Source organism: Acomys minous (assembly GCF_964271855.1).
Source record: "Acomys minous genome assembly, chromosome: 9".
Lineage (NCBI taxonomy): Eukaryota > Metazoa > Chordata > Mammalia > Rodentia > Muridae > Acomys > Acomys minous.
Genome location: NC_140490.1, coordinates 16,667,529 through 16,680,191, shown reverse-complemented (window position 1 = coordinate 16,680,191; position 12,663 = coordinate 16,667,529). Strand labels below are relative to the sequence as shown.

The following is a 12,663-nucleotide window of genomic DNA, read 5'->3' as shown; positions in this document are numbered from 1 at the left end:
TTTTTTTGTCCTGGGTTTGAGACTTGGCACCAATTTTAAGTGATGAAGCCTGAGACTCACACTTTGTCTTCAGACTTCTGACCTCTAGGTCTATGAGACAATGCATTTATGTTCTTTTAAGTGTCCTGGTTGCGCCTCTATGTGACAACTCGTGTGATTGAGTCTCCAGAGCACAGTGGCAACAAGCAAGAACGAGTGAGGTTCCCCACAGGTAGGACGCCTTCTTGGTTGAGAATCCTCAGCATAGGCACAAAGCAAGGGACCTGTAGTGTTTGTGGTTCTAGGCGCTAGAGGTAACTTGGACTCCAAGGAATCGGCAGACGAAGTTCCATTCTGAGCGGCCTCAAATCTAGGGCAAGCGGCGTGTGGAGTCACCTGTCAGAGCCTTTGTAAGAGGGCACGGACAGTGCATGGTGACACTCAGCTTCCTCTCTGGTGAGACTGCCCAAGAGACCCCACAGGGAACACAGCCAGACACAGGGATGAGGAGGCTGTGGTGAGCCGAAAGAACGATGGAGCAAAGAGGTCTGTAAAAGTGTCGTGTGGAGGTTACAGACCGTTCCAGGTTCTCACCTGGAAAGTTCCTTAACACCTGCAAGCCAGACCCAGGGAAGCGGGAGCCTTAAATGGCTATTCTTGCCCATAGTTTCCACGTATGTTGAACTCTTCTTTTGTGTGAACCCTTTTAACTTTCCGAGCTCCCAGCTCCTTCTCCAAGTAGAAGGCAGCAGAGAGAGCTGTTTCCCTCTCAGCTGCTGTGAGCCTCCATCGGAGTGCCTAGGGATTGAGTATATGAGGTCCAGGGTCAGGGTTTGTAATTGAACCCAGTTCCTAGGCACCTGGACTCCTCTCAGGAATAACTGGGAACAGAGGAGATCAAAAGGCCTCCTGGAAGCCTCAGCTCTGTAAGCAGTGACTTTCCAGGGGCACCTCAGTTTTCTCATCTGAGACATGGGCGTGGTGAAAGGCGACACCGCGGGCTGGCCGAGCCAGTGGATGGAGAGGCCGCTCCCCCAGCTCGGCTCAGACCCAGGGACCTAGCAGCGCTGGCCAGAGCTGTGGTAGGAGGCCTAGGGGCGGGCCGGCCCGGCGGGCTGTGGTGCTCTCCCGGATCACAGCGCCTAGCGGCGGCGCGAAGATGCGGCTGCGGCTCCTGGCGCTGGCGGCGGCGGTGCTGCTGGGTCTGGCCCCGGGTAAGCGGGGCGCGGCGGGCGGCTGCGCGGGAGGCCGGGGCTCGAGCGGGAGGGGAGGCCAGGGCTGCGCGGAGTCCTGGCAGCGCACTCCTTCTAGGCGATAGGCGATCGTGGCGGCGCCAAGGCGCCCGACTCAGGTCTCCGCGGGTCCCTGGTTCTGCCAGCGTCCCGTGATGGGGACTCGCTCTCAGGACAGCTCTGGGTCCCTTCAGAGCTGCAGGCCGCGGAGCGCAGGGCGAAGCCAGCCCAATCCGAGCCCTAAGTTAGCGGTTTCTTTCTGTTTTCCGTAGCAGTCAGGACCCGCAGCTGCTGCCAGCACCAACTTCCCTTTAACAGCTATGTTTGGAGACCTCCGAAAATGAGGCCAGGAACTGAATCTTCCCAGGCCAGCTAGGTGGGCACAGGGGACTTACTCAGTCTTCTGAGATGGTCAGTTTTAGTTAAACAGGGTGTTCTAGGCTTCATCCAATAGGATCATATCCCGCAAAAGCATTCCTTGGGGGGGGGGGTCACTTCTCGGGGCTTGTATGGAGCTTAATGGCTCCCACTTAAAGTGGCTGAAGAATCTTCTGTTGGTTCTCCAGGACCATGGTGGCTAGAATAATAGTAATAGATACATTAGTGGCTCTCCTTTCCCAGTGACAGGCATACGCTAACTCATTTAATCACAATAGTGTTTCAAAGCAAGAACATCAAGTATTTCTTGACTCGAGTACTTCGGGAAACATTGGTTTGGTTAACAGCCCACCAACCTCTGAGGGCAGTGTACGTTTATCCTCATTTTAAAAATAAAAAACACAGAGGTACAGGCCTGAAAAGCAGAATGCTTTAGATTCCGTCCTGGATATACACAGGGCCACCCAACCCCATAGCCCCTGCTTGTGTGGCCCTCACCTTTGGCCTGTCATCCTCTCTTTGAAATGCCTCCTCCACGACCCCTGGCCTCCATCTGCAAAGGAAAGCCCAGCATATCCGCTTAATGAATAAACCCTCGCTCCTTCCCTGCACAGTCTTCCACCTCCATTTGGGGGGGGGGGTAGAGTGGGAGTTTATTGGGTCCCCAGTCCCACCATTCATCTCACAGAAAAGAAAACTGTCGGTCCAGGTACTTACTAAAAGCCAAGCTACGGTACAGAGTGGTGGTTACAAGTTGTCCTTAAAGTCGCCCCCGTGTTCAATTACATCTTAACAGTGTGCTGTGTGAACTTGAACACATTGTTGGACTTCTCCGGGCCTCACTCTGGGCTATAAAATGAGAATTAGAAGCTAATGAGGATCAATTGGAAAAGTATGTCTAATTACCTTAGAACAGCCCTTGGCCTGAGGCTCACTTGAGCAGATGTCTACCTCTGTCACTGGGCTAGGTAGTGTTTGGCTGGCCTGGAGGTATTTTTAGGTGATGGCTCACAGTGTATAACTTGTGGGCTAGGTCTGGAGGTTCCTCCGCTTCTTGCTCCTCCTCAGCAGCCCCTGATGTTGCAGACCGCTCAAGCAGAGCAGTGGGCTTCAGAGATTTGTTGCCGTGAATCACTCATGACTCCGCTGTCACTTGGATGTCGTTCCTGGCTCCTGGAAATGAGTGGAGCGTGTCTTTAGGCAAAGATGAAAGCAGGCCACGGTGCCATGCCCACCTTCACGGCCTGCTTGAAGCTGCGGCCACTTCTGCATCCTGGGAGAAGCTTTTGCTCCCCGTAGCTGGGGACACAGCTGCTCCAGGAGTAGACAGTGCACTCTGGGGCCCCAGGGATGTCCTCTCAGGGAGCTGCGTGGGCCCTTTTTGTGACATCGCCAAATCATAAAGCAGGAACCCGAGGTTCATGCAGAAGAACAAACAACAGTGTGACGTGTGGCACTCTGTGGAAAGCAAAAATGTAGGGGATCTTCTTCCAAGTGTATTAAGCTTTCAAGCAATGATCAGTAAAGGTTAAAGGCAGTGGGCGTCTGTGTGCTTGCAGCGCTTGCATGCCTGGAGCCTACCCTGCTCCGTGGTGTCCGCTTTCTGCTGCTCTTTGCCCACAGATCGCACATGCAGACTTGTAGCTCACCATGGGGTTATGCTTGCACGAGGCATGAAACACATCCCTTTCCCGCCATTCAGTTGAGGAAGCCCAGGCTCTGAGTGCCCAGTTCCTAACAGAAACAGGTTTCCAGCCAGGATATTATAGAGCACCAGCCCAGGCTCTCTACCCAGCCCCTTTACCGATCATTTCTTTGCTCACTGCTTCTTCTCTGGCAACCGGAAAGGCCTGGAACTGTGTGACTCCCAGTGCTCAGCCCTTGGGGGATGCCTGGGGGCTTCTAGTATCACATCACAGAAGGGATGGAATCTTGTCCTCCTGTATGTGTCATCCATTTCTGCACCGTCACCTTCCTCTTTCATGAACTGGCCTTTGACTGGGGTGAGGAGTTCTCGCCAGAGGACTATGTACAGGAAGGGCTTTCCATCTGGGCCACAGTGGGATGTAGCTCACAAAAGGATACCCAGCTTTCCAGTTCTTGCCTGCACCTGGTTCTCCCTGCCTCGGGAACTCTGGATAGCGAGACCCTCTCTCTCGGGGGTCTTTCTTGGCTGTTGAATTTTCGTTTTATTAATTCCAAGATAATCTTCAGCTCATGACCATAGTCTTAGCCCCCCAAGGCCAGGATCGTGGTCATTCCGGGGTTTTCTTAAACGCTACATGTTTCCTCCATAGCCGGTGACACTGTATTCTCCCCCTCTGTCTCACTGTGTAGCGTCTTAGCTCCAAAAGGTCAATGGAGGCAGCAGAGACAGGAAGGAGGCAGAAACTAGGAGTGAGGAGCTGTGAGGGAGGCTACCTCTCACCTTAGTTCTCTGCAGTGTATATTCATAAGGCAAACACTTCTGCTTCAGGCTAATGTGACAATTTTTTTTCAGGTCAAGGGGTGAGGGTTAGCCCTGCCTAGCTGCTACATTATGTCAGCCAGAGGAGGAGGAGTGGCAAGTGGCATCTATTCCATGTCCCTCATGCCGAGCCAGCATGTACTCAGTGTACCTTTCTGCCCACAGATTGTTCACTCTTGCCTTTTCAGTCTGTCTGGCCTGCGTGCCCACTTCCCACTGTCTAGCCTCCTAGTGCTTACTCTACCCCCCTTTCTGCTGAGCCACAAGGGGCACAATGACCATGGTGGAGCAGGAACTGTTCAATCTTCTCTCCACAAGTATTGACATAAGCACTTAACTTGTGTCTATGCTTGTCAGCCCCGCCCCACACTCCCTGCCCCACACACCCTGCCCTACACACCCCGCCCCACACACCTGTACTTTCTCCCTTCCCAGGGAAGGGAGGCCTGAGCTTCAGCTGTTTTCACATAAACCCAGCCTTCCTATGTATATGCTTGGTATAAGGATCCTCCCACTTCAGGGCTGGAAGGTGCTACCCAGGGTACCTGGCTTTGACAGTGAACCCCACTACTGAGAGCCTGTGACTTTTCAGCAAAGCTTTTTTTGACAGAACCTGTGGTGCTTAGCCATCTCAGGTTCAATGTCTCCACTTCTCTCCCTCTGTCTCTCTCTCTCTCTCTCTCTCTCTCTCTCTCTCTCTCTCTCTCTCTCTCTCTCGTGTGTGTGTGTGTGTGTGTGTGTGTGTGTGTGTGTGTGTGTGTGTCAGGAAGGGTGGCAGGTAAAGGGATGGTGTGAGCCTTCATCAACAGGGCTCACCCTGCATGCGTTTGCCTGCTGCCACACCAAGTGGCTTTAACAACAAGGGGTGAAATCTGAGATCAAGGTGTGTGTGGGTGTGTGGGAGGCTGGTTCTCCTCAGGCCTCTCTGCAGTGTTATCTTCTCCCTATACATACACACTTCCTCTGCTTGTGTCTGCGTTCTGATCTCTTCTTATATGGCCATCCGTCACATTGGTTCAGATTGTCACTGGGTCCACCTTAAGGATCTCATTTAACTTAGTCTTTATCTCTGAGCACACCCACAGTGGAAGGTACTAGGGGTTAGTACTTCGACGATGTACGAATAGCCTAGGACACACAATTCAGTCTCCTACGAGAGGCACCGATGTTGGGACCATGCACAAGAAAACGAGAGTTGGAAGGAAGGCAGAAGGGCTTGCTGCTGGAGAGAAAATGGTGGGTGGGTGCCCTCTGAGGAAGTGAGCTCAGCCCCTTCTCTTTCTGAAGCTGAGGACAGGATGGGGAGGATTGCTAGCTTGCCTCCAGGGTGGAATCTGGCCTCCCATGGGGACAGGAACACTTGACACATTCTCTCGGCTCCAGCCACTATAAATAATCTCCTCTTCATGTAGAGTTACCAGGAGGAGCCTGGAGCATAGCATCCCACCCATGTTGTTTCCATTTCCTCTCTTCCCAGCCCCTCTGGCTCCACTGGGGAGCCTTTGGGGGGGGTGGGTCAGGCTTGCCTTGGAGTCTCTAAGCCAGCTGCTGCGTTTTGGCGCTCTCTCTTCTGTCCAGTTCTCAGTGGCTAATGGGATAGAGGTCAGCTAGGGGTCCCAGCTGCCTCCTTATTCCCCATGAACTCCCACAAGAGGTTATCTGCGCTGAGGATGAGGGGGAGGTGATGTTCGCATGAGCCAAGTGCCAGCCAGGTGGATGGGGTGCATGGAAGATGTGGGCCACTTCTGTCTCATGCTGGTTGGCTTCTGGCAGCATTGGCACTGTTCCTGGGGGAAAGCAGGGAACAACCCATAGGTCTCTCCTAGAGAGCCCAGGAGCTTTGACATGCCCACATCTGTGCAGAGTGCCTTTTGTCATGTAAAGTGACACTGAAGGTCCCTAGGCCTAAGATCAGACTTCTCAGAGGCCCCTTGACCTGTATTTCTCATTTATCTCCTGGCCTGGCTTTGTCCCTTATTGCTAGACAGAGAGGATTGGGGACCTCATACTGGGGCATAGCATCCAGCAGCCTTTCCCCTGAAACTACTTTCATCAAAGACTGTCATGGTGTGGGGTACTAAGTAATGGCCCCCCAATATGTATTGTCCTAACCCCCTTGAGAATGTTACCTTACATGACAAAAGGAACTGATGGATGTGATGAGTTGAAGTTCTTGCGTTATTCTGTAGGATCCTAAATTTAGCACGCCATGTCCAAGAAGGGCGAAGGGTAGAAGACTGACACTTGAACATAGCTTTTCAAATGATAAGTTATTTGAAATAACCAAGAGCCTGACTGCTGTGGTTTGAATGTGGCTTTTCCCCCTCAGAAACTCAGCTTGGAATTTGATCTCCATTGTGAGATACTACGAGATGAGGCTTTTAAGAAGTGGTCAGGACTCTGTCTTCATGAATGGATGAATCTGGTCATTCAGTCAATGACTGTTGTCTCTCCATTGTGAGATACTACAAGATGAGGCTTTTAAGAGGTGGCCAGGACTCTGTCCTCATGAATGGATGAATCCGTTCATTCAAACAATGACTGTTATTATGGGGGGTGGGTATTTTGTAAAAGCATTTACCTAGGTCTCTCAAGCACCCCTGTCTTGACATGTGATGGCCTGTGCTACCCCGGGACTCTTGCCAAAGGCTGTGCTTTACAATGATTCTGAGGGCTCCTGCATGTGAGATGGCCCCTCCTGTGAGCTTCAGGGTGGCATGGGCTGTGTTGCATCACCCATGGTGCACCATGGGAAGTGGATCAAGGGAAAGGTACCCGTGGTCAGCTTCTCTATCTTCAGCTAATCTGTATGCTCAGGTGGGTATTGGGGTGCTTCATTGAAGCCCAGGAGTAGAACTGTAGCTAGCTGTGGGGTGTCCTTACGTCAGTTTAAACTAAGAAATGAAAGGGCAGGTTGTAGTGGAACGGGCCTGGAATTCTGAAGCATCTTTTGGGGGAATATTAGGAGAGCCCCATATCCCTTCAGGTTCCAGAGGCTCCTTCCTTCATTTTGTCCCCTTTAGCTTGATTGTGTGTTTCTGTTCAGACCATAGGGCCTGAATCCAGAGAAGCCACTGAGAATTCCTTGTCAGGCCAGCTCACTAGCACTAGTTTAGCTTTCTCTCTGTTCGACCATTACTGCCTAGAGCTGGATTCGCTGAGACTAAGAAAGTGTGTGGGGAGGAGGACAGACAGATTCAGCCTCCTGATTGACAGGTCATCATTGCAGGCTGCATCCCAGGCCTGTCTTAGGCAGCTCTGACCCACAGCCCCTGTCAACATGGATTAAAATCACACCTTTTTTTTAGTGGAGAAGATGGGGTATGGGCTGAATTTTCCAGAGAGTCTCTAGGCCCTGATTCATATGTGTATTCTGAATTTTCATGGCAGATCTTTGAGAACATGTCTATTCAGATGACCAGTGTTTGGCATATCATATGAATGAGACCGTCATACGTGGGAATGTGGTACCCCATAAGGCCCATAGAAGAGCCAGCCCTCTGGTCATAGTGAGCTTGGGGAGTGCATGTAGATAGTGAGTGTAGATGGTACTGAGGCCATTGCCTCTCTGGCCCTCTAGAGCAGCCAGATGCCACCAGCATGTGTCATGTCCCTAGCTCCTGGCAATGGCCTGGCTGCATGAGCTCTGGCTGCAGCCTTCATTCACTGTTTGCTCCTTTTCCTTTTCAGAGGTCTGTGGTGCTCTCAACGTCACTGTGTCCCCAGGACCTGTGATTGACTACTTGGAAGGGGAAAATGCCACCCTCCTCTGCCACGTCTCCCAGAAGAGACGGAAGGACAGCTTGCTGGCCGTGCGTTGGTTCTTTGCCCGCAACGGCTCCCAGGAGGCCTTGATGGTGAAGATGACGAAGCTTCGAGTGGTTCAGTACTATGGGAACTTCAGCCGTACTGCCAACCAACAGAGGCTACGCCTGCTTGAGGAGCGCCGAGGAGTGCTGTACAGGCTGTCCGTCCTGACACTCCGGCCAGCGGATCAAGGGCACTATGTCTGCAGAGTACAAGAAATCAGCAAGCACAGGAACAAGTGGACAGCCTGGTCTAATGGCTCCTCGGCGACAGAAATGAGAGGTGAGACAGTGCCTGGGGTCTCTGAGGAGGTGAAGCATGTAGGAGGAGATCAGGGGTCCCGACTTTTGTCGTTATATATGTGCTGGCTGGCTCATTGGCCCTGCTAGCACAGGGCAAGCCTTGTGGCCTCTGTGGGCCATAGGCCTGTGTCAAGTCACGAGGCTGAGGACAGGTCTTGGAGATGATGGCTGATATGGAATGTAGATATGCAAGCAGGGACAGAGGACTGGGCGACTGCCTCCATGCTAGTCACGTCCTGCCGGAAACGTTGACCTTTGTGTGCTATCAGATAAAGAAAGCCAGGCCCTACTTACAGTGTCAGAGATCTGTTAGACTATGGCCTGAATGGCACTTACTTTGCATTTGTACTGGGACCTCATGGTTCTGAGCGAGAATGAGAGAGGGGGGAAGACGTGACTGCATGGGTCATAGTGCACCGTGTCGGGGAAGTATAAAAGTCACAGAGAGCAATGAGCTCTGTTATTTTCTTGGTGATGTGTCCAAACACCAGACAGAAATCATTTAAGGGAGGAAAGGTTGATTATGGTTTATTGTTTTAGTGTTCAGCATGCAGTCTCTTGGCTCCCATGTAGAAGGTCAGATTGTCATGGCAGCGGGAGCACGGGGTGATGGAGGGCCCATGCTCGCATCACAGCCAACACAAAGCCAAGGGCACGATAGGAACAGGTGGGATGATAGACTTCCAGGGACCCGCTTTCTCCAGCTAGGTTCTACTGCCCACAGTGTCCACTAGCTCCACGGTGGACAATCAGCACCAGTAGCTGGGGATCAAGCTCTCAACACCGGGGGACACATTTCAACGGATAATGATAGTAAAAAGCAAGTGGGGTCTTTGGTCCACATGCAAGTGTCTAAGTGCATGAGAAGCTTCCAGAAGCAGAATCCTTCCTCTTCACAGAGGCTGGGAGGTGATGTGTGTTCAGATGTGACCAGGATAGGGTGATTTCTGGACATGTTGAGTCTTCTCAAGTGGGCACTGTGTGCCAAGTGTGTCGTTGCAGGTACGTGGCCTTGAACTGTAGTTACTGTGCTTGTTCAACTATTCCTAGGACAAGGCTGAGCCTCCTCAAGAAAGGCCCTGAGGAACTAGACTAGACTTTGGTTGGGGAACAAAACTTTGGTAGTTCCCGGCCCATTGTTCAGAGCTGTGCCTGGTACCCAAAACCAGGTGTGTGATGGGAGGGCCTGTTATAAACTTGCAGCCCTAAAAAAGAGGGTAGCCTCATGTTCCTGATGTACTGCCAAGCTTGGGTCTCAGCTAACTGCATGGTTTGTTAGGAAGGATGAAGGCCCTGGGGTAGCGCCCCCTTCCTGCAGGCAGATAGGAGGTGAGTGCATTTTCCAAACATCTTGGCTACCAAACAGCATACGAAAAAGTTGTCGTTTTTAATCTCTGGTGTTCAATGTTCTAATTACTAAGACATCTCTGGCAATATATATATTGGTTTTTTGAGACATGTTTCTCTTTATCTTGGCTGTCCTTGCTTTGTAGACCAGGCTGGCCTTGAACTCACAGCAATTGCCTGCCTCTGTCTCCCAAGTACTGGGATGAAAGGCATGCGCCACCATGCCCAGCTCCTTGGCAATGTTAACGCACTCAGATTATGTCTTTGATAGCATCAAACTTGGATTTAATTCTACACATAGTCAAGAGATTCACAGAGTAAAGATGAATGTTTAAAATATGAAAGTGAGGCTAATTTTATTACATAAAATATATAATATTAAAGCTGATAAGCTACATTGTTTTGGTAAGCTTTTTAAAAATTACTTTTTCTTCAGTTGTGAAAGGTATTTTTACAGTTCTGGGTAATAAGGGGTAATGTTAAAAGAGATAATCTATGTGGGGGGTCTTTGAAGCAGCCACTTGTCTTTGGGGTTTGTGTTATGGTTTGTAGTATGATGTATTTGCAAAACCACAGTGTACTTTCCCTACTTCAGCAAATTAATTCAAGAAAACAATTGACTGCTAATATAAATATATACTTTGGCTGGAAAGCAAAATAATATGGTGGCTGAGGACACAAACCACACAGATGCTGGCTTGGTGCTACAACATGTGATCCTTTGTTTAATAGTGTATGCATGCACCTATGCATGTGCGTGTGCATGTGTGTGTGTGTGTGTGTGTGTGTGTGTGTGTGTGTGTGTGTGTGCACATGTGTGATATGTCTGCATGTGCTGTATATGCTGAGTTCTGTACTAAATAAGTCTACCATCAGTGGCAAACACTATCAATTAGTGCATGCAGAAAGGTGTACCACCTTTAAGTAAACAACCATCTAGTTTATTTTTTCATGTGAATCTGCTTTAAGTGAGTGAAGCTAGGTTCCTTCTAGAACATTTATTTGAAAACTTGCTTCAAACATCCAAGGTAGCTTGCATGATGTCACCAGAAAGAAATCAGGATCTTTCCCCTTCATCTCCTCACTCCCTTCCTTCTCCTTCCATCTTCATTCCTCCCATTCTCCTTGGCCCACTTTCCCTTTCCTCATTGTCTTTTATACTTATTTTCATCCCCTTCCTTCTTTCTTTCTTTCCTTCCTTCCTTCCTTCTTTACATCTGAGAAATATTTCATTGTGTGTAGGTACCACATTTTCATTATCCATTCTGTCAGTTAATAGACATCTAGGTTGATGCTCTTTTCTAGCCGTTGTGAATGAAACAACAGTGAACATGGCTGAGCAAATGTCTTTGCAGTAGGCTATAAATACCTTCAGGTATGTGCCCAGGAGTGGTAAAGCCGGGACATATGGGAATTCTATTTCTAACTTTTTGAGAAACATCTATACTGATCTCCAAAGTGGCTGTACTTTTTTACACTTCATCCAGCGCTGTATAAGCATTCCCATTTCGCCATATCCATGCGAGTATGTGTTGTCATTTGTGTTCCTGGTGGCCATTCTGATTGGGGTGCGATGGAGTCTTTAATGTGGTTTTAATCTGCATTTTCTTGCTGCCTAATGATCTTGAACACCTTAAAGTGTAGACTAGCCATTGTGTGCTTTGTTTGAGAACTTTCTGTTCCGTTCCACAGTCTACTTTTTTCCTTTGTGTTGTTCTCCCGGTGTTTCGTTCCTTGAGTTCTTTGTACAGTTCAGACACTAATCCTCTGTCTAGGTGCACAGATTTTCTTCTGTTCTGTGAGCTGTTTCCACACTCAGTAGACTCTTTCCTGTGCTGGGAAGCAGGCCTTTAGTTTCCTGAGGTCCCATTTGTCAAGTATTGGTTGTAATTCCTGTACAACTAGAGTCTTACCCACAAAGTCCTTACCTATGCAAATCCCTACTTTCTTCTCTAACAGGTGTTGGGTATCAGGTCTTCTACTGGGGTCCTTTATCAATTTGGAGGTGAGTTCTGTACAGGGTAAGTGGTAAGGATATAGATTTTTCCCCCCTTGTATATTGAAGTCCTGGTTTCTCAGCACTCTTTGTTGAAGGCTCTGTCTTTTTCCTGGTAGTGTGTGTGTGTGTGTGTGTGTGTGTGTGTGTGTGTGTGTGTGTGTGTCAAAGGTAGGTAAGCTGTAGTCCCATAGAGTATATTTGGTTCCTCGACTCTACTCTATTGATCTATGTGTCTGTGTTGCGGCAGTTGTAACTTGAATCAAGCATGGTGACACCCCATTTTGTTCAATAGTGTTTTGGATTGATCTTTTGTGCTTCCACATACGTGTTTTTCTTATGTCTGTGAAGAGAAGAACTGGTATTTTGATAGGGGTTGCATTGAATGTAATCTCAAGAATGCTTTTGGTAGTGTCTTAGTTACTGTTCTACTGCTGTGAACAGACAGACACCATGAACAAGTCAACTCTTATAAAGGAAAGCATTTAACTGGGGGCTGGCTTACAGTTTCAGAGGGTTAGCCCATGCCCATCATGGCAGGAGTAGACAGGCATGTCACTGGAGCAGGAGCTGAGAGTTTTACATTCTGATCTATAGTCAACTAGGCAGAGAGAGGCACTGGGCCTGGTGTGCATGGGCTTTTGAAAGCTCAAAGCCCACTCCCAAGGACACAGCTCCTTCAACAAAGCCACATATACTGCAGCAAGACCACAGTGTCAAATCTTCCCCACTAACTGGTGACTCAGCATTCAAGTACATGAGCCTATGGGCTCCATTTCAAACCACAACAAATAGTGTGACTGTTTTAACAGTATTTGTTCTGCTGATGCATGAGCTGGGAGGTCTTTTCCTCTTCTAGTGTCTTCTTTGGTTTCTTCCTTCAGTGTATGAAAGTTTTCATTACAGAGGTCTTTTGTTTCCTTAGTTATATTTATTCCCAGGTGTTTTATTTTAATTTGTATGATTATTGTAAATAGAATTGTTTTTCTGACTTCCTTTTTAGTATGTAATACGTATGAAGGCTACTGAGTTCTGTGTGTTATTTTGCGTCCTGTCACTTTGCTGAAAGTATTTACCAGCCTATTTTTTTTTGTTGGAATCTTTAAGGTCTCTTATGAATAGAATCATGTCATACGTAGATAGGGATGCTTTGAC

The 12,663-nt window shown here is 49.0% G+C and overlaps 1 protein-coding gene across 1 annotated transcript in view; it reads left to right on the top strand.

The window, feature by feature from the left end:
- Nucleotides 1-1,022: 1,022 nt before the first annotated feature.
- Nucleotides 1,023-12,663, top strand: part of VSTM4 (V-set and transmembrane domain containing 4) — a 78,552-nt gene continuing 66,911 nt past the window's right edge. The window contains exons 1-2 of the mRNA XM_084794475.1: nt 1,023-1,193; nt 7,747-8,145. Of these exons, the coding sequence (XP_084650601.1) occupies nt 1,139-1,193; nt 7,747-8,145 (454 nt within the window). The 5' untranslated portion in view covers nt 1,023-1,138. The remainder of the gene's footprint in view (nt 1,194-7,746; nt 8,146-12,663) is intronic.